This window comes from Paroedura picta, chromosome 15 (assembly GCF_049243985.1).
Source record: "Paroedura picta isolate Pp20150507F chromosome 15, Ppicta_v3.0, whole genome shotgun sequence".
In the NCBI taxonomy this organism is placed as follows: domain Eukaryota; kingdom Metazoa; phylum Chordata; class Lepidosauria; order Squamata; family Gekkonidae; genus Paroedura; species Paroedura picta.
Window position 1 is genome coordinate 15,969,578 of NC_135383.1, and position 24,091 is coordinate 15,993,668.

The following is a 24,091-nucleotide window of genomic DNA, read 5'->3' on the forward strand; positions in this document are numbered from 1 at the left end:
CAACAAGCCTTCCGATTTGACATTAATGTTGCCATCTCCAGGTTGAGAAATATCTGGAGATTTAGGGGTGGAGCCTGAGGAGGGCGGGGTTTGGGGAGGGGAAGCACTTGAAATGGGTCTAATGCCATACTGCCCACCTTCCAAAGTGGCTGCTTTCTTTGGGTGAATTGTAATAGCAATCTCCAGCTACCACCAGGAGGCTGGCGACCCTCATGTTCGTGCAAGACACGTACAGGAAGGAAGGAGCAGCTGCATGACCTAGATAAGATGAAGAATAAGCTGAAACTGAATCCGGATAAAGCGGAGATACTGCTGGTCAGGAAAGCCGCTGCTTGAGGTGAGCTTTCGTTTCCTACAAATAGTTATAATTCTACGAAGAGCTCAGTGTCTAGATCCTGACTTAATCTATTGAAACTGACTGTAAAATGAATTTCTTACACAGGGACTTTGCAGGGAATTTTGATGTGAGAGCCTTTAAAACGGTGAACCTCCACCTGCATTTTTAAGTCATGCAGTCTATAATTAGCACTTCATGGCCCTATGCAAGCAATGCCATAAACTTGGGAATCAAGCACACCTTTCCCATGCTGGAAAGTGAAATTTCCCAAAGTGCAGGAGGGAAAGTCACACAGCCACCATCTAAGGAAAAAGATTTTTGAAGAATAGGGCAGATTGCATAAGCATGAAGAGGCTACCTGCCTGCATAAGCCACTTTTGCTTTGGTTTTCTTAGAATGCACTTGAATCATCATGTAGTTTGTTTTCAACAATTCATTTATTTTTTAAGTAGAAAATCATGTCTTGGATTAAGAAATAAATCCACAGTGTCCTTTGATCTCACTAGGTTGTCGTCCCCCCCCCCTATCCAGTTATGTTTCTAGAGAGCCAGTGTAGCTAGCTTAGGACCTGGGACAACCATATTCAAATCCCTGAACAGCCATGGAACCTTACCAGCTGGCCATGGTTCCATCACAGTTTCACAGAGTTATTGTTGTAATGATAAAGTGGAGGAGAGCAAAACAATGTGATAAACTGCATTGGGTCTTCATTGAGAAGAAAAGCAAAACAAACATTTAATTTTTTTAAGTGCATATATTTTAAAATGTTTTTCATCTGCTTTCTACCCTCATATCCACAAGCTATGCCTTCCAAGCTAAAAAGAGTCTGGAGGATCATTTCTCTCAAGGTCCTTAACTGATATATAGGGAAACATGGGAAGGAGAGATCTCATCTCTTCTGGGTTTAATGCCAGCTTCACACTTTTAGGTATCTGTTCTAGAATTCCATGTGGCTATGCTGGCTCCTTGAGTGATAAGCAACCCTTCTTTACATACTTAGGTCATTGTGACCCCTTTCCCACCAAGCTGGAGATTTTTTTCCTAGCCTGTGAAGCATCCAGGGACTGTCAAGCATCAACATGTATTTCCTTTATTATCATGACTTTGTGCAAGCACAATCAGAAAGCTTGTTACAAAACCAAGGCATCATGAAAGTGCATTTTCCATAAAATCTGCACAGCACTGGAACACCCTGAGCTGCAGAGCCATGTTGCCTTCCCCAGCTAAGGACATGAGTCTCCAGTAACTAGTCTAGTATAATAAAGGGACCAGTGGGTAAGCAAGGAATTGCCAACTGGCATGGAATTCATTTGGAATCCTCGATCTCCACAACCACCAAAGAAGGGCCATCAGCTATAGCACCTTAGCAGGGGGCTACTGTCTTCAAGGGACCTTTCCAAAATGGTGGTGGTTTAAGTTTGTCTGCCTGTGTATATATGCGAGGGAGACTCCAGAAGGCCAAGTGTGAACTGGTCCCTTCCCATTCCCCATGGGACTAGAAGGGGCTTCCAAGGTCTCACTACATTTGTTCAAGCCCCTCAAAGACGATTCCAAGCTCCAACTCTGGGCAAAAGACTTGTATTCAGGTCCAGGGACAAACGCACCCCACAGAATGTTAGTTTTGAAGAGGTTGAGAGGAATGGCATGGCACAGCAACAAATGGTCAGACCACTTTAAGTCCCTCCATTCCCCAGAGACAGGACTGTCCCAATTTCAGGCTCTACAGAATGGGCTATAATACACAGCCAGGAGAGACCACTGGAGAACAAGCAAGAGGGATAAAAAAGGGCCATGAAGTCCTGGCTCCCTTTCCTTTGTTCAGGGCTTTCCATGATCTGTGGTACCAGCCCAAATGCAAAGGCCAGTGGTGAACAAATGTGCTAAGGAAGCACTCCCTTTGCACAAGGAAGTCCACCCTGCCCCGAGCAAGGAATGTGACTGTCAAAAGCAAAGGTCAAAACACAGTTGTGCAGGGAGAAGTCACTTCAATACGCACCTTCATTGTGGGGACACTACATCACCCCCTTTCTGCCTTGGCGTGCCCTCCATCTTCAGGCTCCTTACTGTACAGTTACAGAGCGCCACATCCAGAACACAAACATACATCCCACAAAGGGGCTTTGGAGTCATCTTTGCACCTTTTCCCTGCCTTGAGGCAGCTCCTGCTTTTTCATAATCCATCCGGAATGGCTAACAGCTTCCAGTTGCAACCTGGAAGGCAGGTTTCTGAAGACCCTTCTTATGCCTTCAGCCTTTCGGCCTGTCTGTCTGTCACTCCCCTTCCCTGGCCTACAGCCAGTCCTTGTCACACTGCCCGGACTTAAGGCAGTCGCTGCGCAGCAGACGGCAGAAGAGTACGATGTTCATCGGGATCATGATGGCCATGCCCACAACGCCCACCATATAGGTGGCCAGAGGGATGTTCTCCCAATTGAGAACAAGCCAGCGGGTCATCCAGGCGAGGGTGCTGAGGCGGAACACCACGTAAGTGCTCAGGTTGACCAGGCTGGTGACGCGGTAGTAAGGGGTGTGCGACAAGCCAGCCATCTGCAGGATGGACCGCAGGTGCAGAAAGACAGAGTTGATCTCCACCAACAGGGCCACCATAGCAAAACCGATATAATGGTGGATCACGAAAGCAAAGCCAAGGCAGACAATCACCTGAAAGAGAGGGCAGGAGGTTAGTCAGGCCCTGAGGCTACAATCCCTGAAGATGGACTGCTGGCAGCAACAGACTGTGAACGTGATGGGAACTACTTAGAGCAAGGGTAGTCAACCTGTGGTCCTCCAGATGTCCATGGACCACAATTCCCATGAGCCCCTGCCAGCGTTTGCCCAGCTCCCTGGCATATATGTGTGTGTGTGTGTGTGTGTGTGTTTTACAGCATCCTGCCAATGTACTCGGTCCTACAGAAGAAAGGGAAAGGAGAAAACACTTGATTTGAACCCGGGGGCACACAATAGGAAAGGAATGCGTTCGGCCAGTTCCTCTCCTCCTCCTCCACTACCAGCCCTGGAGCAATCCCTCTGTTTTCTAACTTATCTCCCATGCAAGAATCCTCACTACCCCCCCCCCCAAAAAAAGAAGAAGCTCACCACTGAGTGATGAAACAGTAGCTCCCAGCACTCGCAAAACTTCTGGTTAAACAACATATCGATGAAGTCCTGCACGAAATATCCTGAGAAAGAAAACAGGCCTGTTCAGCAAAGATCTTTCCCACCTGTCCTTCTTAACAAAAGGAGAAATCCTGCAGAAATGCTTCCAATTCCTAGGTTTCAGAATTCTCCCACCCACCCCTTGGAAGGGTTGAATTATCAACGAGTCCCATTTTTTTAGGCCCTTGGGCAACCAGCAGCCTGGAAGCTGGCACGACCTTCCTTGCTCTCCAGCTCTTGATCCTGCACAGAGAGAGACACACAGTTCAATTTACTGCCGTCCAGGAGACATTACAGATAGATGCCTGTTGAAAAATGTGCCTGGTGTACAACAGCTAGCAATAGCTGTCATGCTCCATGCCAGTGTGGTGTAGTACTCAGAAGCGGCGGCTTCCAATCTGGCGAGCCGGGTTTGATTTCGGGCTCCCCCATGTGCAGCCAGCTGGGTGACCTTGGACTCATCACAGCACTGATAGTGTTGTTCTGACCAAGCAGTAGCATCAGAGCTCTCTCAGCCTCACCTCCCTCACAGGATGTCTGATGTGGGGAGAGGAAAGGGAAGGCGATTGTAAGCCGCTTTGAGACTCCTTCTGGAAGAGACAAATTACCTTGAGCTCTGTTCGATAAATTGTTTATATGATATACTTTAATATATTTTTGTCCCCCAGCCTTTTTGGCGCTCCCCTGTTTTTCAGGTTGGGTTTTTGGTTTTACCTTTTATTGTTGTTTGCGGCAGAAAAACTGAACAGAAAGTTAGAGGGTCCACAATGGTGTGTGTGTGTGGGGGGGGGGGGGGTGTCTTCCTGCCAGGATGGCCTACAAGGAAGCAGCAGGCTCTGCCCCTGGCCAAACCACAGACAGCTAGAAAGGGCGCCTTTTCAAAGGGCGCCTTTCCTCCTCTCTAATTAAAAAGCACTGGTGCCAGAGCAGGCCCAGTGCTTGATTGCTAAAGAGGGTGCTGCCAAGGCTTAGTCTAGCCTGAAAGCCCTTTTGATCCAAAAGCCAAAACACCTTTGTTACAGCTCAGAGGTTGTCACCTTCAGGACGGCTTCAAGTTGCAGCTCTTGCAGCTCAAATAAGGCCTTACCCCCATCTCAGCAGAAAGCAAACCCACCACAGCGGGCACAGCGCTCCTAGCATGGTGAACTGGTTTAGAGTGGCGGTCTCTAATCTGGAGAACTGGGCTTGATCCCCTGCTCCTCCTCCTCTACATGCAGCCAGCTGGAGGACCATGGGCCAGTCCCAGTTCTCTCAGAGCTCTCTCAAACCCACCTGCCTCCCAGGGTACCTGTTGTGGGAAGGTGATCGTAAGCCACTTCGAGATTCCTCTGAGTAGTGAAAAGCGGGGTATAAGAACTATCTCTCAAATGGTTCCCCCCACCACCCTTTCCATCCACGCAAACACGAGTGAGTCGGAGAGGTTGTATTTCCAGTTGGAGAGGTTGGCATCTGTATTAACTTGCCTGCGGGCTAACCAATCTCCAAACGGAGCTTAAAAGTAAACCCCAAAAACTTGGCTGCTGGTCCTGGTGCTGTGTTCAAAGAGCGCCAGCCACCTTTGCGGACTGGCTGCCCTAGAAGCAGCCAGCAGCCCGTGGCGCTTTGCACAGGCCGGGACAGATCAGGGCAGAAGATGGTTCCCAGTGAGTTTGGCCCACATGGAAGTGGATCAAGCGCCATGGGGCTTTGGATCAGGGCCCTTGCTGCAACTCCACTCAGCACCGGCAAAAATGTTCTTTTCCCAGACGGATTCTCCACCCCCCACTCCCACCCCTGCTTTGGGGGGCAGGTGACTGCCTACAGCTTCTCTTCGGGTCCCTTTTCCCCCCTGGAGATGCACCCTCTCCTGGGGACGGCAGGAGGCTAAGTCCCACCCCTGTCCCGCACCCCAGGGGGCAGCCCTCGAGCCGTCCAAGGCTAATAATGGGGGTCACCCGTCCAAAAAAAAAAAAAGGGATTCCAAGCACCAGTCCTTCCCCCCTCCAAACCGAGCTCCGCAGCCCTCCCTCGGGCGGGAGACACACACACCCCACTCACCGACGGACACCCCCAGAAGGCGATGCGCCGCGGGCAAGTGCGTCCCGATGGGATCCTGCGCCATCTGCGGGTGGAGGTAGAACCTGCGCGGGGCGAAGAGGGCAGGTGAGACGGCGCGCCAGGCGACCGCCTCCCCCCCCGCTCCGCTCCGCTCCGCTCCGCTCCCTCGGCTCGACTCACCCGAGCAGCGCCCCAGCGCCGCTGAGCAGGCTGTGGACCAGGGACGTCCAGGTGTTGCGCCAATCCCAGCGGCTGCCCTGCGCCCCCGGCGGCAGCAGGCGATCCAGGCCGGCGTTGAGCAGCCGGAAGGCGGCCGCCGAGCCCCCCAGCACCAGCAGCTCCATCGACGGCCGCCCGGAGCCAGCGCCCGCCTCGCCCAGCCGGGCAGGCAGACGCCCGGCCGCCCGCTCGCCTTGTGCTCTCCATGGCGACCCCGTTTGGCCCGGCCGTCGGCACCAGCCGGGGACGCGCAGCGCCTCGACGCCCCTCCGGCGGCTGGTTGGACGAGCGCCGCGGGCCTCACAGAGCGCCCTCTAACGTGCGCGGCACGTCGCTGCTGCTGCCGCCCGGCCGCGACGCGGACAGGCGGCCAAGCGCGCCAGCTGGACGGGCATCTGCCTGCTGCGCGCTTCTCAGCGCCCGGCAGGTGGTCCCTTCCCTTCGCGCCCTCCCAGCAGGCCGCCGGGCGGCGCTGCCCGAGAGGAGCCGGGAAGCAGTCGCTGCCCTCGCCCGGGCGTATTGGCCAGTGGATTTCCTGTGCGGCTGGGGCTCCATTGAGGCCAGGTTGCTGAAGGCCCGGCACTTATTGGCAGCTCTGAAATGCTTTCCCGATTGGGTGGGAGTTAGTTAATTTTTAATATATTTTTGATTGATTAAACATTTATTGGATGATGTCCAATGTTGGCCCGCCCCCTCCCACTGATGGGCCTGCAGGGGGTGGGGCTGGTGGGCATGTCCACAGCTCTGCTTCCCAATCTTATTCTGCAGGATGGTGCCACTTCTGGGGTTTCTCCAAGCCTGAGGAACGTTTCAGGGGTTTCTCAAGGGTAAAACAGTTGAGGAAGGTTGATTTAGGCAGAGGGTAGAAGCCGCCAGGCTCAACCTTTTGGCTGGCCGGGGCCCTCTTAGCAGCTGTTCTCAGGTCCCCTGCCAAATGAGGATACAGCCCAGCATGAACAGTTAGATAGAAAGTCATTTATTACGGAGCACCAAGAAAACCTGCACTTTCCGACAGACTGGAAACACCTTTTCACAGACTGTATGAAATTTAAGATAGATTCAGGTGGGTCGCCGTGTCACATCTGTCTGGTGTGCAGAAGGTCTCAGGTTCAGTCCCCGGCATCTCCCCATAAAAGGACCAAGCACCGGGTCATGTAAAAACCATCCTGGTCCTTTTAAGGGGAGCTGCCGGGGAGCTGCGTGCACACAAAAGCTCCTACTTTGAATGAAACTTGGTTGGTCTGAAACATGCCACTGGATTCTAAAGCAGGGTGCGATTACCTGTCGGAACCCTCTTAAGGTTGCCTGGCTTTTGGATCCGAAACTTGGCAGCTTTGGGATACTTGTGACCTACCTAACAGGACTTCTTATCCTGGGCATCTTTTTGATATTTCATAGCTTGCTCCCATTTATCTCCTCTTGTGTTCGGTTCACACCTCTGGCCCTGCCCAGACTAAATACCTGCAGGGAGAGGAGGAGGGGAAAAATATAATGAAGACAGAAGTCAGCAGGATCATCCTCATTTTGCAACTCTCCCAGCAAAAAAAGCCACAAAGATGAAAAGAAAAAGTGTTGGCTTAGTCCTCGTGCCGAAAAAGAGTAGGGGAGGTGCTAGGTGAGCAAAAGGGGAAGGGCACTCTTCAGATGGAGTGCCACGACTGGAAAGACCCTGTTTCTGGACATAATCTGTCTCACCTCTGCAGGTGGAGCACAGCCATCAAGAAGCATCTCAGACCATAAGAGAGGGACATATTCCCTTAGAAGCCATGGAGGTCTCTGGGGGAATGGCCCATTTCTTTCCACTTTTTCTTTCATTATCTGAGAGAGAGAGCAGGTAGATGAGTATGTATCTGAATGAGGAAAGGCATATAGAGCAGCAAGCAATGTGTTTAGAGAGGTGTATTGCATGGGACGTTGCTAGAGACCTTCCAAAAAAACAACAACCCTGGAACCCCCAAAGAATATTCTTATTTATTTATTTATTTATTTATTTATTTATGTGTTTGTTTATTTGTTTATTTGTTTATTTGTTTATTTGTTTATTTATTTTTGTGTTTATATACCGCCACCCCTGCGGCCCTTGAGTTTTAACAGCCCTGCCTAGAGAAGAACGTAAACAGAGCAGTTAACGAGACAGCAACAACGTAGCATTGTTAGTAATGCTTACAGACGTTCCTTCCCCATCACCAGTATGGAAGAGCGGAACAGGCTCCGCCCATCCTGTTGTTGCCCCCAGCAACTGGCAATCAGAGGTAGGCTGCCCCTGAAGCTGGAGGTTGCAGTTAGCCAGTTTGCTCTCCCCGTTTCTTTGGCCTCTCTTTTTTTCAGAATTATGTGACCTAATATTTCTCAAATCCATTCGATCCAGTCCATCGTCATGGATTCATGATGGCCAGGGTGAATGTTATTCCATCCGCTTTGGTTAACGTGAGATGCGGAAGCATACCCACGGAATAAAGGCTAGGTGCCTGCCAACTTGGCGAACCAGAAACAATTACGCATATACTACTACTCTGCCCACTATTCTTCAAACAGTGTTCACACCTAATCTGGTTCATTTTGCAAGCCCAAAAGAATCTAACTGTAGATGTGACACAGTGTTAGCTGATAAGATCCCCAAAATAACAGAGCATGTTGCAACATTTTTAGCTGCTGTTTACCGGAGAAAGATTCAGATATATTGCCTGAGACCTTGATTATACGTGACTCTTATGTATCTTAATTGGAAGAAGTTTAATTCAGTATACTTGTTTATCTGTGGTATTTGGCAATAATTGGTAAGTATTATTTACTATTCATGAGCCTCTTGTGGCGCAGAGTGGTAAGGCAGCAAACATGCAGCCTGAAGCTCTGCCCATGAGGCTGGGAGTTCAGTCCCAGCAGCCGGCTCAAGGTTGACTCAGCCTTCCATCCTTCCGCGGTCGGTAAAATGAGTACCCAGCTTACTGGGGGGTAAACGGTAATGACTGGGGAAGGCACTGGAAAACCACCCTGTATTGAGTCTGCCATGAAAACGCTAGAGGGCGTCACCCCAAGGGTCAGACATGACTCGGTGCTTGCACAGGGGATACCTTTTTATTTACTATTCAGTTTTCTTCTTAGTATGCCAACAAAGATACTGCACTGTGTGTGGATGGGTCAAGCATAAAATGTGGACACCTAGAAGTGGCGCAAACAGCTGGGCTGAAGAGCTAATCTCTACTGCTTTTAAGATGCTCGGATCGATGGGTTTATTGTTGCTGTTTGGGATTGGGATGTCTTTTTCTGCAGGCTAGACGTTGGGGGGATCGGTCAGCTGCTAAATGCCCTGACCTGGATGGCTCACGCCTTCCTGGTCTGATCAGATTTTGGCTGCTAAGCAGGGTTGGCCCTGGTTGGTCCTTGGATTGGGAGACCACCAAGAAAACAGAAGGTGCTGGACAGAGGCAGACCCCCCCCCCCCTTATTCTCTGGCCTGGAAGACCCCACAACAGGTTGTCACAAGCCACCTGCAACAAGACTTCAATTCCCACCTCTACCACCAAGATGCAAACTGGGTTTAGGGCTCCGGTTTCTTTCCGGCATATATGCAGTCACCATTGCCTCTGCAGGGAAAGCAGTCATGCCAGCATTTCAGGATCTCTCTCCTCCCCCTCCCCCCCTCCAAAAAGCTCCAGGCTTATTTTCTTTTGGGTGAGAGAGCAGGGGGTGGAGGAAGCCTCAGTGGACCCATTGTGGGCTAGTAGCTTATCCAAAGCATCATCAGTGAGGAGTTACAAAAGGAGGCGGGCGTGAGGTTACCTTGTTCTGCAGAAGGCCTGTGCTTGGCTCCCTATCAATCATGTCACATCCCTTGTAGCAAATGCACAACTCTGGGGGGGGGGAGGCATTTCATGTGGAGTCTGCTGACAAATGGCATTCTGGTATCAAACAAGTTCCTCAAGTCTGGGCAACCTGGATGGGTTGAAGTCAAATGACAACCCCCTGGCGTGAAAGACCCCTCCTGCACCAAAGATGCCTTGGAACCAGGGTGTCTGCATTTCCCAACCTTCAGAAGGGGTGGGAAGGGAACTGAGGGTGAAGAAAATAAATCCCTTTGTTGGAGGGCTTGAGTCAGCTCCTTCCCACCTGTCAAGAGATGCAGGGAGTGATTCACCTGCTCGCCAAGCAGCCATGGAAAAGGAAGCTTGTTTTTTCTGCTTCCTTCTGCTTTGTTAATATTGAGGAGGACAAGGTGGTAGTAATAGTAGTTGTTGTTGATTTAGGAAGAGAAAAGCCAAGCAAGTATTCAGATGGGAGATCTGCAAGGGATACCTGGGTTGTGATACGGGAACAGGGCGAGCAGCTTGGCCTGGGGGTGGGGGGGCACCGACACTGCTGCTGCTCCCCCTGCAGGCACCCACGCATGATGGGACAAGAGGCAGAAAACCCAGGAAAAAACCAATTTATATACAATCATGAACAATGGATCTTCACGCCATTGGTCAGTTGCGGTTTAATTTCTGTGAAAGAACCCTTGCATAATTTTATGGTTGGGGGTCCCCACCACATTAGGAACTGTATTCAAGGGTCGCGGCATTAGGAAGGTTGAGAACCACTGAGTTAGAGCCATAGAGTTGGAAGGGGCCAGATAGCCATCGAGTCCCACCCCCTGCTCAATGCAGGATCAGCCAAAAGCATCCAGGATAAGTCTCTGTCCAGCTGTTGCTTAAAGATTGCAAGTGAAGGGGAGCTCAGAACTTCCCTGGCCAGCTGATTCCACTGCTGAGCTATTCTGACTATGAAAATCTTTTCCTCATATCTAGTAGGTACCGTTCGACATGTTTAAACCATTACCGCGGGTCCTTTCCTCTGCTGCAAACAGGGACAGTTCCCTACCCTCCTCCAAGTGATAACCTTTCAAATACTTCAAGAGAGCCATCCTGTCCACTCTCAGCCTCCTCTTCTCCAGGCATAATATTCCCAAACTCCTCAGCCTTTCCTCTTAGGGCTTGATCCCCACTCCCCAGGCCCAGATCCTTCTCGTTGCTCTCCTCTGCACCCTCTCCATTTTGTCCATGTCCTTTTTGAAGTAAAGCCTCCAGAAGTGCACAGAAGACTCCAGGGGGGGCCTGACCAATGCAGGATACAACAGTATAAATTGTTCAGGTACTGGCAATACAATTGCGCATTTCTTTTCATGACATGGGCGTTGGTGGCCATTTTGCTGTGAAGCCTAAAGGGTGCAAGATCCCCAGACAAAGCGTGCAGAATATTTTAATTACTACTCCTATTATTATTTTAATTAGCTACACCTAAGATGTCTCCACTGTCAGCAGGAATGGAGGATGATGGCCAGGAATAGCGTAGCTTGTTCTTCTTTGCACACAGAAGGCTTGATCCAAATCAGACCCCTTGTGTGTCTGAACATTCACACTTAAACACAATCACTGGAAGTTCTGCACCAGAGGTTGACTGGGAGGGGGAAAGGGCCCTGGGAAAGGACCATGCCAACCAGTCTGCCCCTGAGAGAAGGAGGAGGTTCTCCCTCTTTGTTGTTGGTGGGGGGGGGGGAGGTTGGGGCTGCTGGCTTGCAGCTGTAAGTTGTGCCCATCCTGCACTAAAGAGTGATGAACATGTAGTATTCACTGTTGCAGGAAGTGGAGATGGATACAAGCATAGAATGCTCCAAGAGGGGACTGGATAAACACATGGAGCAGAGATCTTTGAGTGGCTTGAAGAAAAACAGGAGGAGGAGGAGGACGAGGAGGAGTTGGTTTTTATCTACCACTTTTCTCTACCCGAAGGAGTCTCAAAGCAGCTTACAGTCGCCTTCCCTTTTCTCTCCCCACAACAGGCACCCTGTGAGGTGGGTGAGGCTGAGAGAACCCTGATATTACTGAGGAAGAAGAAGAGCTGGATCTTATATGCCGCTTTTCTCTACCTGAAGGAGTCTCAAAGCGGCTGACAATCACCTTCCCTTTCCTCTCCCCACAACAGACACCCTGTGAGGGAGCTGAGGCTGAGAGAGCCCTGATATTCCTGCTCGGTCAGACGATGATCAGTCAGTATGTTTATTCAGTCGATTGACCCATATAAATAATTCATCAATACAGACTGTAATCCATTGCTTTGGTCAGAGCCATAGCAAGGCCAAGGCTGCATGTGGGGGAACGAGGAATCAAATCCGGCTCGCCAGATTAGAAGTCCGCACTCCTAACCACTACACCAAGCTGGCTCTCTTAGCCACAAGCATAGATGGAACACTCTGTGTCTGGGGTAAGTATACTCTGTCTTCTTGGTGCCGGGGGTGCCCACAGTGGGACAGCTTCTGGAGTTCTGGCCCTGCCGGTGGACTTCCTGAAGGCACCTAGGTTTTGGCCACTGTGCGACAGAGTATTGGCCTGGATGGGCCACTGTCATGAGCCAACATGGATTCTCTTATGTTCTTCTGTCTTAGACAGTGATGCAGAAGAAGAACTGTTTCTTTGTACCTTGCTTTTCTATGCCCAAAAGAGTCTCAAAGCGGCTGACAACCATCTTCCCTTCCTTTCCCCACAACAGGCACCCTGTGAGACAGGTGAGGCTGAGAGAGCTCTGACAGGGCTGCTCGGTCAGAACAGCACTATCAGGACTGCGACTAGCTCAAGATCCACTGCTCCCTAGCATGGCATCCACATAGCACTCAAGCCGTGCTGGAGGAAGGAACAGGTCGATCTGTCAGCCGCCCTGCAGCCATGCTGCAGTCTGCACAGGGTATCAGGGCCTTCCAAGTTGCGTCTGTCCAAAGGGCACCGTGTGTTCCACCCGAAGGCTGGGGAAACGTAGTGTTCCCACTTTGGATGGAAGGAGTTCATCTCCGCTTTGATCTCCCCCACTCTGTCTCCAGATAGCAGCAGGGTGGCGTTCTTGCTCTTCTGCCTAAATTGCAAGTGGCAAAATTGCTCCATCTCACACCACCACACCCCATCCCTGGGCAAAGATTAGTAAGTTGCGGATCCTGCACCCATGCGCAGTCAGAAGAGCCAAGCAGGCTCATTCCCCCATCCCTGATCCTAGGGGAGGAGCATAGGCCCGGTTGCCAAGATATGAGCCACCTGTGCGGGTTGGATGCTGCGCAGGTTAGGAGGTGTGGCTGGAGCCCAGCCAGGTGGAGGGAGAAACTGGTTCCCAGCTGCCTCCCTTCACAGTCTCTGCTGCTCTGAGCAGAGCCAAGTTCCAGGGAAGGAGAAGCTTCTTTTAAGTGAGTCATTGCTCTTTGCCGCTACGCTTCGCATGCTTTCCTTTCTCGACAGACCTTTGCCTTCGCAACTGCTGGTGGTGCTTCTTTCCCCTTTGGTCCCTGCGGTGCAAATGGGCTTCTCCCCCATTACAGACACACAACAACCCTATGAGGTTGGCTGGGTCGAGGAGGTGTGATGGAGAAACGTCACTTCCCTGCCTCCACCTGCCCCGGTCCCTGGCTTTCAAGTCAGGGAAGGGAATCAAGCAGAAAGGGAGCAGGGCACGTCCAAGTCATCCCTCCCTTCTGATGCAAACTCATTGTGTGTCCCCCCCCTCGCCTCTGGCTCAGAAGTGGCAGGGGGCAAAGGGAGCCACTAGATGTTGCTTTTTTGCTATCCCTCCTTTCCAGACTTGGCATCTAGAGCCAACCGTGGAGGAAAATCTTGCCAGAAAACCATTCCTAAAACCTCTGCCTGACGTCTTCCTTTTTCCCCCTGGAAGCATGGAGAAAGGAGACGACGTCATTACCCAGCAAGTTTGCCTGGAGGACGACTTGTATGATGGAGAGTAAGTATTGGGGGGGCCTGGATTGGAGGAGGACTCTCTTCTGACTTGTCTGTGTGTGAGTGTCATGGGACCCCTCTGGAGGAGTCCCTGCTACGTTCTGCAGACAGGCACTCGGGCGACTGAGAAAGATCAGAAAGCACCGTGGCTTGAAGGATAGGCAGAGAGAGCAAGTTCACATTTTGCACCGTGCTGCTCTGGCCACGTTGGCACAAGCCACCAAAGCTGCCGTCCTTCGGAGTTCGGTTCAGAAGTTATATTTCCAAGTGTGTACATGTGCAACGGACGCGTCCTGTTAATGTGTGCCCTTGGATACTAGAACCCTCTGCCATTGGCACACACAGCAGCGGGTGAGCTGTGCAGCTCAGGGGAGAGTGCATTTCGGCATGCGGAAGGCCCCGGGTTCAATCCTCGGGATCTCTGGTAGGTCATGTGAAAGTCCTTGGCGTGAGACCCTGTAAAAGCTACTACTCGTCTGGGTAACCAAAACTGAAAAATTCTAAGTCCTGTTTAGTGTCCAAATCCTTGGAAACCAAAGGAAAAATTCTCTATCATGCATGCGAAACAAGATTCCGGCATAAGAAAGCCTGTTTCGCGATTTTCTTCAGCAGCATTAACCAAATATAGGGACGGAAGCTCTCCATGGCACTTGGCTCCCAGCAGCTTGTGTCTCACCTCTTAACTGCGTGATTTCAGGGGGTGTTTTCTGGTCCCTACTGATCCTCCATGCTGTTCACAAGTTTTGGCTCCCAAGGATGGGGCAATAAACTGGACTTATAATTGTCGATTGATATATTATGGTGTTATTGCAATGTATATTTATGACAGGCTTCCTTGGGAGGTGGTGGGTTCTCCATCTTTGGAAATTTTTAATCAGAGGCTGGAGAGCCATCTGACGGAGAGGCTGATTCTGTGAAGGTTCAAGAGGGTGGTAGGTTACAGTGGATGAGCGATAGGGTTGTGAGTGCCCTGCAGAGAGCAGGGGGTTGGACTAGATGACCCATGATACCCCTTCCAACTCTCTTATTCTATGATTCTACGAATACACAAACTAATTTATTTTGCTGCTGCCTTCTTTGTGTGTGCCTGTTGCTTGAAGAAAACCAAAACTGATGGCCGCGTCATTAATTCATGTGATAGTGAAGGAGTTCCCAGAGCCCAACAAGCGTTTTTAGAAAACGGGCAGGGCCAGGTTGGGCTTTTGCCAGCGAGCCTTCTGATTGGCCCCTGGAAATGGGATTGGCAGTGCAGATTTTTTAAACACGTCGCTTCAGCGGCTCCTGCCACCACAACAAAAAGATTTCCACTGCGGGGCTGAAGATAAGTTGCCAAAGCCATTGCATAGCCAGCTGCACCAATCAGATGAGTCAGAATCCCACAGGGACCGCTGGGCCACAGTTTGAGGCTGGGCGAAAGACATGGAGATGTTGGGGGTGGAGCCGAAGGAGGGCAGGGTTTGAGGAGGGGAGGGACTTCAGTGGGGCATCATGCCATAAAGCAGGGGGCCATAAAGCAGCATTCGCTGGCAGGGGCTTCTGGGAATTGTAGTCCAAGGACATCTGGAGGGCCGCAGTTTGACTACCCCTGCCATAAAGTCTACCTTCCTGTTTTCTTCCCCACCACCACCCCCGTTTTCTCCAGGGTAACCGATCTCGGTCCCCTGGAGATCAGTTATCATCCCAGGAGCTCTCCAGCCAACACCTGGAGGTTGGCAACTCCACCACAGGAGCCCTGCGATAGCATTTAGTCAGGAATATATTCATTTATTTTGCTCCAAAATGTGTGAAGAATTGGCCCTTGCAGAGTTAACCAATATTGTTGTTGTTGTTATTTCAATTTATTGAAATAATAATCTTATTTTAAAGCATCTGGATAAAAATATAAATATAAATATAAATATAATATTATTTTTCAGCATTATTTTACAGCATCTGGATAATACCCCAATAAACCCCCTTAAAACAGACATAAAAACAGAACAAATACAAATACAAAATACAATCAAACCCCCCTGGGGAAGAAGATGCTGCAGCAAAAACTCATCCCATCCCAGTCCTAATAATGCTCTCAATAGTACATCCTGGAGGGGGAGGGCGATAGAGGGTGCTGGTGGAAGAAGAAGAAGAGCTGTCTTTGTACCCCGCTTTTCACTACCCAAAGAAGTCTCAAAGGGGCTGACCATCCCTTCCTCTCCCCACAACAGACACCCTGTGCGATAGGTGGGGCTGAGAGAGTTCTAAGAGAACTGGGACTGGCCCAAGGTCACCCACTTGACTCTATGTGAAGGAGGAGTGGGGGATCAAATCTAATTCTCCGGATCAGAGGCTGCCGCTCTTAACCACAATACCACTCAACCAACAGGGCAGAGCCTTCAGGAATGCATCAAGAGGAATACTTCATCACCAGGAATCTCTGACAGGAGAAGAGAAATGACATTTTCAGCGCTGAAATGCTGGAAGGAATCCAAGCCTGTCAAGAGCCTTTCTTCTCTGACAGATAGCATGTGAAGCGCCTCTAAGCAGATGCAGAATTCTCCCCTCTGAAGGATAACATCTCTGCTTTAATTACTTCTCAGCGATAACAATGAGACCTCATCCTTCCAGTTGCCTAGCAGGACAAAATCCTGCCAAGGTTGAATATATATCTGGCTGGAGGGCAACTCAGTCCACTGCCCCAAATCTTCTCCTCCCCACGGTCATGTGGAAGGGGAGGACAGCCCCTTACACAGCTTGAGACCAGGGTATCTGGAGGACTGTCTTCTTCTCCAATATGTTCCTGCCTGGGAATTAAGATCACAGGAAGAGAACCTTCCTAAATGTCCTACCAGTCAAAGAAGCTCATATGTAAGGTTGCCAGCTCCAGGGTGGGAACCGCTTGGACATTTGGGAAATAGAGAATGAGGAGGAGGGTAGGGTTTGGAGAGGGGAAGGAATTCAATAAGGTATAAAACTATAGAATCCACCTTCCAAAGCAGTCATTTTCTCCAGGGTCTCCTGGAAGGGCAGCAACACCTTGAGATGCCCTCTGAGAGAGAGCTGCAACCCAAATCAATACATTTGGTGTAGTGGTTAGGAGTGCGGACTTCTAATCTGGCACACCGGGTTCGATTCTGCACTCCCCCACATGCAGCCAGCTGGGTGACCTTGGGCTCGCCATGGCACTGATAAAGCTGCTCTGACCGAGCAGGAATATTAGGGCTCTCTCAGCTTCACCCACCTCACAGGGCATCTGTTGTGGGGAGAGGAAAGGGAAGGCGACTGTAAGCCGCTTTGAGACTCATTCAGGTAGAGAAAAACGGCTTATAAGAACCAACTCTTCTTCTAAATTGCCAAGACTGGCTTGTAGCAATGATACTCTGGTTTACCTCCCAGATCCCACACCCATCCCTCCAGAATCCAGGCGGTTCAGGCGAAAGAACATCGGAGACATAACAAATGGAGCTGTGTGAAATCAACAGGTCCTTATCAAGCCTGCCCTAGGACCATTTGTTAGATGGATGGGGGAACACAAGCAGGAAAGGGCACTGAAACAGCGAAGTAATACAAGCAGGAAGGGATGCCACAGTTCACATGGAGAAAAAGAGAGCAAGCCTCCAAACTACAAGCTACAATCCATACTGACTATACGACATACTGACTATATGACACAGGGCAGAAAGGCACTTCTGACAGGCACCCACGTCTACTGTGGAAAGCAGAGGCTTAGTCGGGGCAGCAACGCCTTTTGTCTTTCTGTTGCAGGATGCGAGAGGTGGAGGTCGCCGGTTACCCAGTGCTGCTGGTGAGGGAGCACCTGCAGATCCGCGCGGTGGGGAGCAAGTGTCCTCATGCCGGAGCGCCCCTCTGCAAAGGCAAGCTGGCCAATAGGGGGAAATCCAGTAGGCCTGACCTCTTTCGATTGACACAGTCAAAACTACAGACCAGGAACGGCAGGTGGTGATGATCTGGGAGATTCTCTTGTAAGGGAAGGGTTGACCTCCCATCTGACAGATCCATCCGGGTTTGAGGCCCACCATGGGGCTGACTTCTGGGGAGGCCACAGGCTGCTGTGGGCACACATTTCCCAAATATCATATGGGGACAATCAGGACTTCCAGCAGGGGTTACAGCGGATCCCCTCCAGTACTGACCTTAGCAGAGCTGCTTTTGACCGTCTTTGACCCCCTTCCCACCTAGCTGTCACCTCCTTCTGAATTGCAGGTTTTTTGAAACATGGCCGGTTGCGCTGTCCCTGGCACGGGGCCTGCTTCAGCACCCAGACGGGTGACATCGAAGAGTACCCCACCTTGAATTGCCTTCCTGTTTTCGAGGTGAGCCCAGACTCTGATACTGGTTATGAAGTATGCCTAGGGAAATCCCTCTCCTTATACAAGGGAGCTGATTGGAGGGGGGGGGGAGCAGGATGTCAGATTCCTCGGCATTCTGCCACGTGTTTCTCATTGATTGCTGTGATGTTTCCCAGGGCTGGTTCCCTTCCCTAGTTTGTGCTTTATGGCCTCCACTTCCCACAACAATGCTGTGCTGAGATACTGCACTCCCTTTGACTTAGTTTGCCCTCCTGCGTCTGGTACCCTGATTAGAAGAATGTTTGGTCTCCTTTGAAACCTGAGTCATCACCTTCCCATGGGAGGGAGGGAAGGGAATGTTCCTGTGTTTTATAGATGTGTATCTTTAGTTCTGCCTATTTGCTTGCTGGATGCTTTTGCTTGAGAATAAAGAAAATTTCCAACATAGAAGTTTTCCTGTCTACAAGTCTAGAACTTTGACACCTAAGGATTCTGCACTTAGCTGGTTTGTCCAATGCAGCAGCTGCCGGGCCCCTGAAAAAACTCCTTTCCTTCATAAAGCAGGTCTTCAACCTTAGCCCTGAACAAAGAGCGCTAATTTAGAACCATCCCCAGGGCCTCTGTTCAGCTACAATGCATTCATCTACTATTTCCCTAGCTTAATTCACGGTTTTGCAAGAGGTTTCGTGTCATCAGGGAAGAATTCCATATACCGTGCCACATGTTCGCAAAGGAGCACCTGCTGTAGCAGTAGAATTGGCAACTCTCAGATTTAATGCCCTAGAGGGGTAGATTGAGAGTAGCTTAAGTCTGGGTATTGGAAAAAAACAGTTTGGCTTCTTGTTCTTGGGAAACAGGGCAAGCAGGAACCGCAGAAAAGTGGGTGGGAGGGATTACACACACTCCAGGAAGTTCAGGTTCATTTTTTACCCATTGTAAGGAAAGGTCTGATTATCCACACCAGGCTACAGGGCTCTTTCAAGATGCTGCTTTAATAACTGCAGCACTGAAATGGGAGACTAACTCCTAAAATCCAGCAGCCACCCAGAGCCACACTGGGTACAGATTTTTCTACGGTCCGAATAACACACCCAAATGAGGTCATGAGCTAATTAATCACGGCGCACGAAGTTTGATAAAATTATCCAATCAGCTCAAGGCCTCTGCTTACCTTTAGTCTTGTCCATCTTCAGGCACATGGTGTGTGTGGGGAGGTCTTCCCTGTCCAGGACCTAGTCTGCACACAATAGATAATGCACTTTCAATGCACTTTTGAAGTAGATTTTCCTGTTCTGCACAGGAAAATTCAGCTGCCAAAGCACATTGAAAGTGTATTATCCTGTGTGTGCAGACTAGGCCCAGGTCAGCATCCTGGGACTTTCCTCCTGCATCAGGCAACCTGCCAAGGTACCTCGCAGGTATCTTAGTCTGTGCAAAGTTCCCTCTCTATTCCTCTGACGGCAGGATGCTTTATGTTGTGAAATTCTCCCCCCATCCCCACATTGGTGTTTGCAGGTGACTGTGGAAGATGGGAAGGTGCTTATCACTGCCAGCATAAAGGTACGGACCTCCTTTTATATATATTCGAGCATCATTATCCATTCAATAGCAGCTGTTCTTTTTATGGCAAACAATATACCTGTTCCTGATATCTACCTGTTTTAATGTGGCTTTAATATTCTAACACCTTTGGGTAGGAACATGTCTGTATTTTAGCCATGCTATTTTAATTATTATCTTTGGCTATAATTTTTTAGAGCTTTCGGCTTCTGTATTACCCGGACGGGTCAAACTGACTGAATAAATCTTGATCTAATCTGTTCAAGACGTGCTTTCTTATGGCGGGGGGGAGGGGGCTGTTCTGGTCCCCTCTACAGTAACTGGTTGCGGTAGACTAACTTACTGCTATTCACAGGTTTTACTAAAAGCTCATCCAATCTTAGCTGTATCTACTGCTCAGTGACTTATGCATCTTCATTCTAGTTAGACCTTTCCGGCCCCACCCACTACCTGCCTTTTATGGCTTCAGTGAGTCCAAAAAAGTGTGCATCCACATCAGAGCTTGTACCCAGAATTAAATTTGGTTGGTCTTAAAGGTGCTGCTGGACTGATTTTGTTGGTTGTTCACTGTGGGAGACAGGACGCTGGACGAGATGGGCCCTTGGTCTGATCCAGCAGGGCTCTTCTTACGTTCTTATGAAGGCTTCAGCCTCTATGTTCTGTTGTTGGCCCTCCAGAGGATCTAGTTGGCCTGTGTGTGTGGTAGGATGCTGCATGAGATAGGCCCCTGGTCTGATCCAGCAGGGCTTTTCTGATGTTCTTATGAAGGCCCCAGCCTCTCTGCCCTACCATTGGCCCTCCAGAGAAACTGGTTGGCCTCTATGTGGGACATGATGCTGGACCTAGATGGACCCCTGGTCTGATCCAGCAGGGCTCTTCTGGTGTACTTGGCTAACCTGCCCTGAGATGGCTTTGTACATGGCTTGCTTTCCATCCCACAGGACCTCGCAAGCATGGGCAAGGTGAAACCCATGAGCCAGCGAAACCCGCAGATCAGGCAGGTGGTGCTGCTCCTGGGAGCAGGTGAGGTCCTGCCATCAAGGCTTCCCTTCCTTGGCCCAAAGCGGCTGCTCCAGCTTCTGCCCACCAGAACCACTGCGGAGATCCCCAGCTGCCCATTTCCCTTCTAGGGCCAGCAGCCCTGACGTGTGCCGAGACGCTTCGCCAGGAGGGCTTCACGGGCAGGATCCTCATGACGACAAGGGAGAATAATCTGCCCTATGACAAGACGGAGCTCAGCAAGGTCCAGCAGGGTGGTTCTTGGCTGGGGAGGGGGAACGCAGGAGCTCTATGTGCGCAGGATGGACTGTGGTTGGTTCGTGCTCCCCTGCAGTGCGCGCTCCTGCGCAGGCTGGATCGTCTTGTCTGCCGGTGGCGCTTGCCGCTGGCTCAAAAGGTCTCCTTTCCCGAGACTTGGCCGGCTTGTTCTGAACTATGGTTTTTTCCAGGCGTAAAATGGGCTTCTTTGCCACTTTCAGAAAATGGAAGCCAAGGCGGAGAGCCTTTACCTGCGGTCCCAGAGCTTCTTGGATGCTCACGACATAGAGGTCTGGAGGGAGAGAGAGGTGAACGTTGCGCTTTGCAGCAAAGGGGACTCCGGTGAAGATCGGTGGGTGGTGGGAGACCTTGATCGCTTTGGAGGCAATAAGGTAGGGTTGCCAACCTCCAGGCGGTGGCTGGAGTCTTCCTGGGTTTACAGTTGATTTCCGGGCAACAGAGATCAGTTCACCTGGAGAAAATGTCCACTGCGGACGGTGAGCTCTGTAGGCATTATGCCCCATTGTGGTCTCTCCCTTCCCGCCTTCCTTACATCCCCCAAATCTCCAGCTGTTTCTCAGCCTAGAGATGATAGAAGAAGAAGAGTTGGTTCTTATATGCCACTTTTCCCTACCCGAAGGAGGCTCAAAGTGGCTTACAGTCGCCTTCCCTTCCTCTCCCCACAACAGGCACCCTGTGGGGTGGGTGAGGCTGAGAGAGCGCTGATATCACTGCCCAGTCAAAACAGTTTTATCAGTGCTGTGGGGAGCCCAAGGTCATCCAGCTGGTTGCATGTGGGGGAGCGCAGAATCGAACCCGGCATGCCGGATTAGAAGTCCGCACTCCTAACCACTACACCAAACTGGCTCTCTATTCCCCCCTCCCACCAAAAGGAACAGGTTCATAGCATGAAGGTGCCACTGGATCCTGGCCTATATTAGGAGGCCAAATACATCGGCTGTAACCATTCTTTGAAAAGCGTGACCAGGCCATGGTGATACATGCTCGGATTACATCCAGGTTCAATCCTGGTAATGCGCTCTCTGCAGAGCTGCCGGTGTTTCCAAACACCCAGTACCTATACAATTTTCTGCTAGATGCCTGGCCAAAATGTCCATGTACCTGGCATTTATTTAAAAGCCTGGTGTTTTTATTCCTATTAAACGTCGTTTCATAGCCTGTCTCTAACGTGAGTAATGTTTGAAGACCCATTTTAAGGTGCTCCGTGATTTATGTTGTTTTGTGCTCTGCTGTGTGTGTTTTTAGTGCTGGGTTTTCATCACCTTTTATGATGTTTTCATTATGTTTTATTTGAGAAGCTGCTAGGCAGGCTCCCCGGAGAGGTGGCACAGAAGTCAAGAAAAGTCAGGAACGAGCTTAGGCGGCATTTAGAAGGAAAGTATTGGATGGGCTTATGGAGGAATGGGTTATTAGCCACGATCGCTAGATGGAACCTCCATGTTCTGGGGCAGTGTTCCTCGGAAAGTCCATTGCAGGATATAATAACAAGGCAAGGGCGTGCTGCTTAACTATTGATCCTTTCAGGGGGGGGGGGGGGTTGGCCATTGTGTGGATCAAGTTTGATGGACCATGGACCCGATCCAACACTCTCTCCAAATCCTTCCGAACTTTGGTCAAAAAGCAGGCTAGGAGCTAGGTTGGGAAATACCTGGAGACTTTGGGGGTGGGGCGGGGAGTGACCTCAGTGGAGTATAACACTACAGAGTCCACCCTCCCAAGCAGCCATTTTCTCCAGGGGAACTGATCTCTTCTGTCCGGAGATGAGCTACAATTCCAGAGGATTCCCCAGGTCCCACCTGGAGGCTGGCATCCCTCCTAGGAGCAAGGGACTGGGGAGGCATTGCCATGCTCTCTCTCTTTCTCCCTCTTCCATGGCTGCAGGTAGTTTCTCTGGACACCTCCAAGAAGACGGCACATTTCCACGATGGGTCTTCCCAGGCCTACGACTGCCTGCTCATTGCCACTGGCAGCGAGTAAGTGAGCCTTCTCCCACCTCCCAAACATGGGGAGGGATCCCTTCTTTGAGCCAAGGCGGCCTCTCCGTCCCTGCTGAAAGACAGGCTGCATCACAAGGATCCCCGCTCAGCTGTGCCTCCCTTCCTCAGCCCTGGCCCCCACTCCCTTCCTCATCTCCCCTGTGCTGGTAAAGAGCCTGGTTCTTTGGATAAAAGTTGAGGTGAGATGGCCAGCTCTGGTTTGGGAAATACCTGGAGCCTGTTGGTCTTAACCTTCAAGGCCTTGCATGGTCTGGGCCCTGCATACCTGAGGGACCACCTCTCCGAATATGTCCCCCGAAGAGCACTACAATTGGCCAATTCCAACCAGCTGGTGGTCCCTGGCCCCAAGGAAGTGTACATGGCCTCAGCCAGTGAGGGCCTTTTGGGCCCTGGCTCCCGCCTGGTGGAATAAGCTGCCAGCGGAGATCTGGGGCTTGTCGGAACTGCCAAAGTTCCGCTGGCCCTGTGAGGTGGCCCTCTTCCGCCAGGCGTACAGTTCAGGCCAACGCAAGCACATATTAGAGTTGAAATGGGCAACCCTCCTCTCCTCTCGACCTCCCTCCATCCCTGCAAACCGGGCACTCGGACCCCAATTGCAACTGAGAAATTAGTGGGATGAAAACATTTAATATGTTTGTTTTTTTTAAACCGTGGAAGTAGGGATTTTTACATGCTGTCAGCCGCCCCAAGACGGTTGCTAGAGAGGAGCTGTCTACAAATAAAATAAATGTAAATAAATAAATAATAGGAGCAAGGATTGGGAAGAGGAGGGACTTCCATGGGGGATGAGGCCATAGAGCAAGGTGGCCAAACGGTGGCTCTTCAGATGTCCATAGACTACAATTGCCATGAGCCCCTGCCAGCATGCAGGTGGGGGCTCATGGTAATTGTAGTCCATGGACATCTGGAGAACCACAGCTTGGTTACCCCTGCTGTAGAGTCTACTTTTGAAAGTAACCAGGTTCTCCAGGAGAAGTGATCTTTGTTGCCTGGAAAGAAGTTGTAATCCTAGAATCCTAGAGTTGGAAGGGACCTCCTGGGTCATCTAGTCCAACCCCCTGCACTATGCAGGACACTCACAACCCTCTCACTCATCCACTATAACCTGCCCAAGAGAACTCCAGCTACTTCCCTGAGTCTGGCAACCTAAGCTGCGGAAATGAGCAAATGTGTAGCACCCTGGGCTTTCCCCCTCCTCAACCACGCCCTCTTTTGCCAGTCCCAAGCGTCTCGAAGTCCCCGGCACCAAACTCCGGCACGTGTGTTATCTCCAGACCCCGGAAGATGCCAACAGGATCCTGCAGCTGGCATCCAGCAGGCGGGTGGTGATCATTGGAGCATCGTTCATCGGTAGGAAGAGGAACCTTCTGGCGGGCATGCACGGGGGTAGGAAAGGGCCCATGGGGGACCACACGAGTTTCTCCCCCAGCAGAGACTTGGCTGGAGCCCTGCATGGCCAGCAGACAGCACAGGGCC

The 24,091-nt window shown here is 50.8% G+C and overlaps 2 protein-coding genes across 5 annotated transcripts in view; one reads left to right on the forward strand and one right to left on the reverse strand.

The window, feature by feature from the left end:
* Positions 1 to 112: 112 nt before the first annotated feature.
* Positions 113 to 24,091, forward strand: part of LOC143824908 (apoptosis-inducing factor 3-like) — a 30,373-nt gene continuing 6,394 nt past the window's right edge. The window contains exons 1-10 of one of the 4 annotated variants that reach the window (XM_077312742.1): positions 113 to 337; positions 13,341 to 13,498; positions 17,236 to 17,345; positions 17,695 to 17,804; positions 19,296 to 19,340; positions 20,282 to 20,363; positions 20,471 to 20,583; positions 20,819 to 20,905; positions 22,500 to 22,591; positions 23,835 to 23,965. In XM_077312742.1, coding sequence (XP_077168857.1) covers positions 13,434 to 13,498; positions 17,236 to 17,345; positions 17,695 to 17,804; positions 19,296 to 19,340; positions 20,282 to 20,363; positions 20,471 to 20,583; positions 20,819 to 20,905; positions 22,500 to 22,591; positions 23,835 to 23,965 — 835 coding nt within the window. In that variant the 5' untranslated portion in view covers positions 113 to 337; positions 13,341 to 13,433. Of the gene's footprint in view, positions 338 to 12,795; positions 12,951 to 13,340; positions 13,499 to 17,235; positions 17,346 to 17,694; positions 17,805 to 19,295; positions 19,341 to 20,281; positions 20,364 to 20,470; positions 20,584 to 20,818; positions 20,906 to 22,499; positions 22,592 to 23,834; positions 23,966 to 24,091 lie in introns of those variants that run through there. The other 3 variants (XM_077312744.1, XM_077312741.1, XM_077312743.1) reach the window with 3 other exon arrangements.
* Positions 1,410 to 6,176, reverse strand: TLCD2 (TLC domain containing 2). The gene is made up of 4 exons (XM_077312745.1): positions 5,711 to 6,176; positions 5,531 to 5,613; positions 3,434 to 3,516; positions 1,410 to 2,998 (listed from the first exon to the last, which is right to left on the reverse strand). Exons 1-4 carry the CDS (start codon positions 5,872 to 5,874, stop codon positions 2,627 to 2,629), a joined length of 702 nt encoding a protein of 233 aa, XP_077168860.1. The 5' UTR covers positions 5,875 to 6,176; the 3' UTR covers positions 1,410 to 2,626.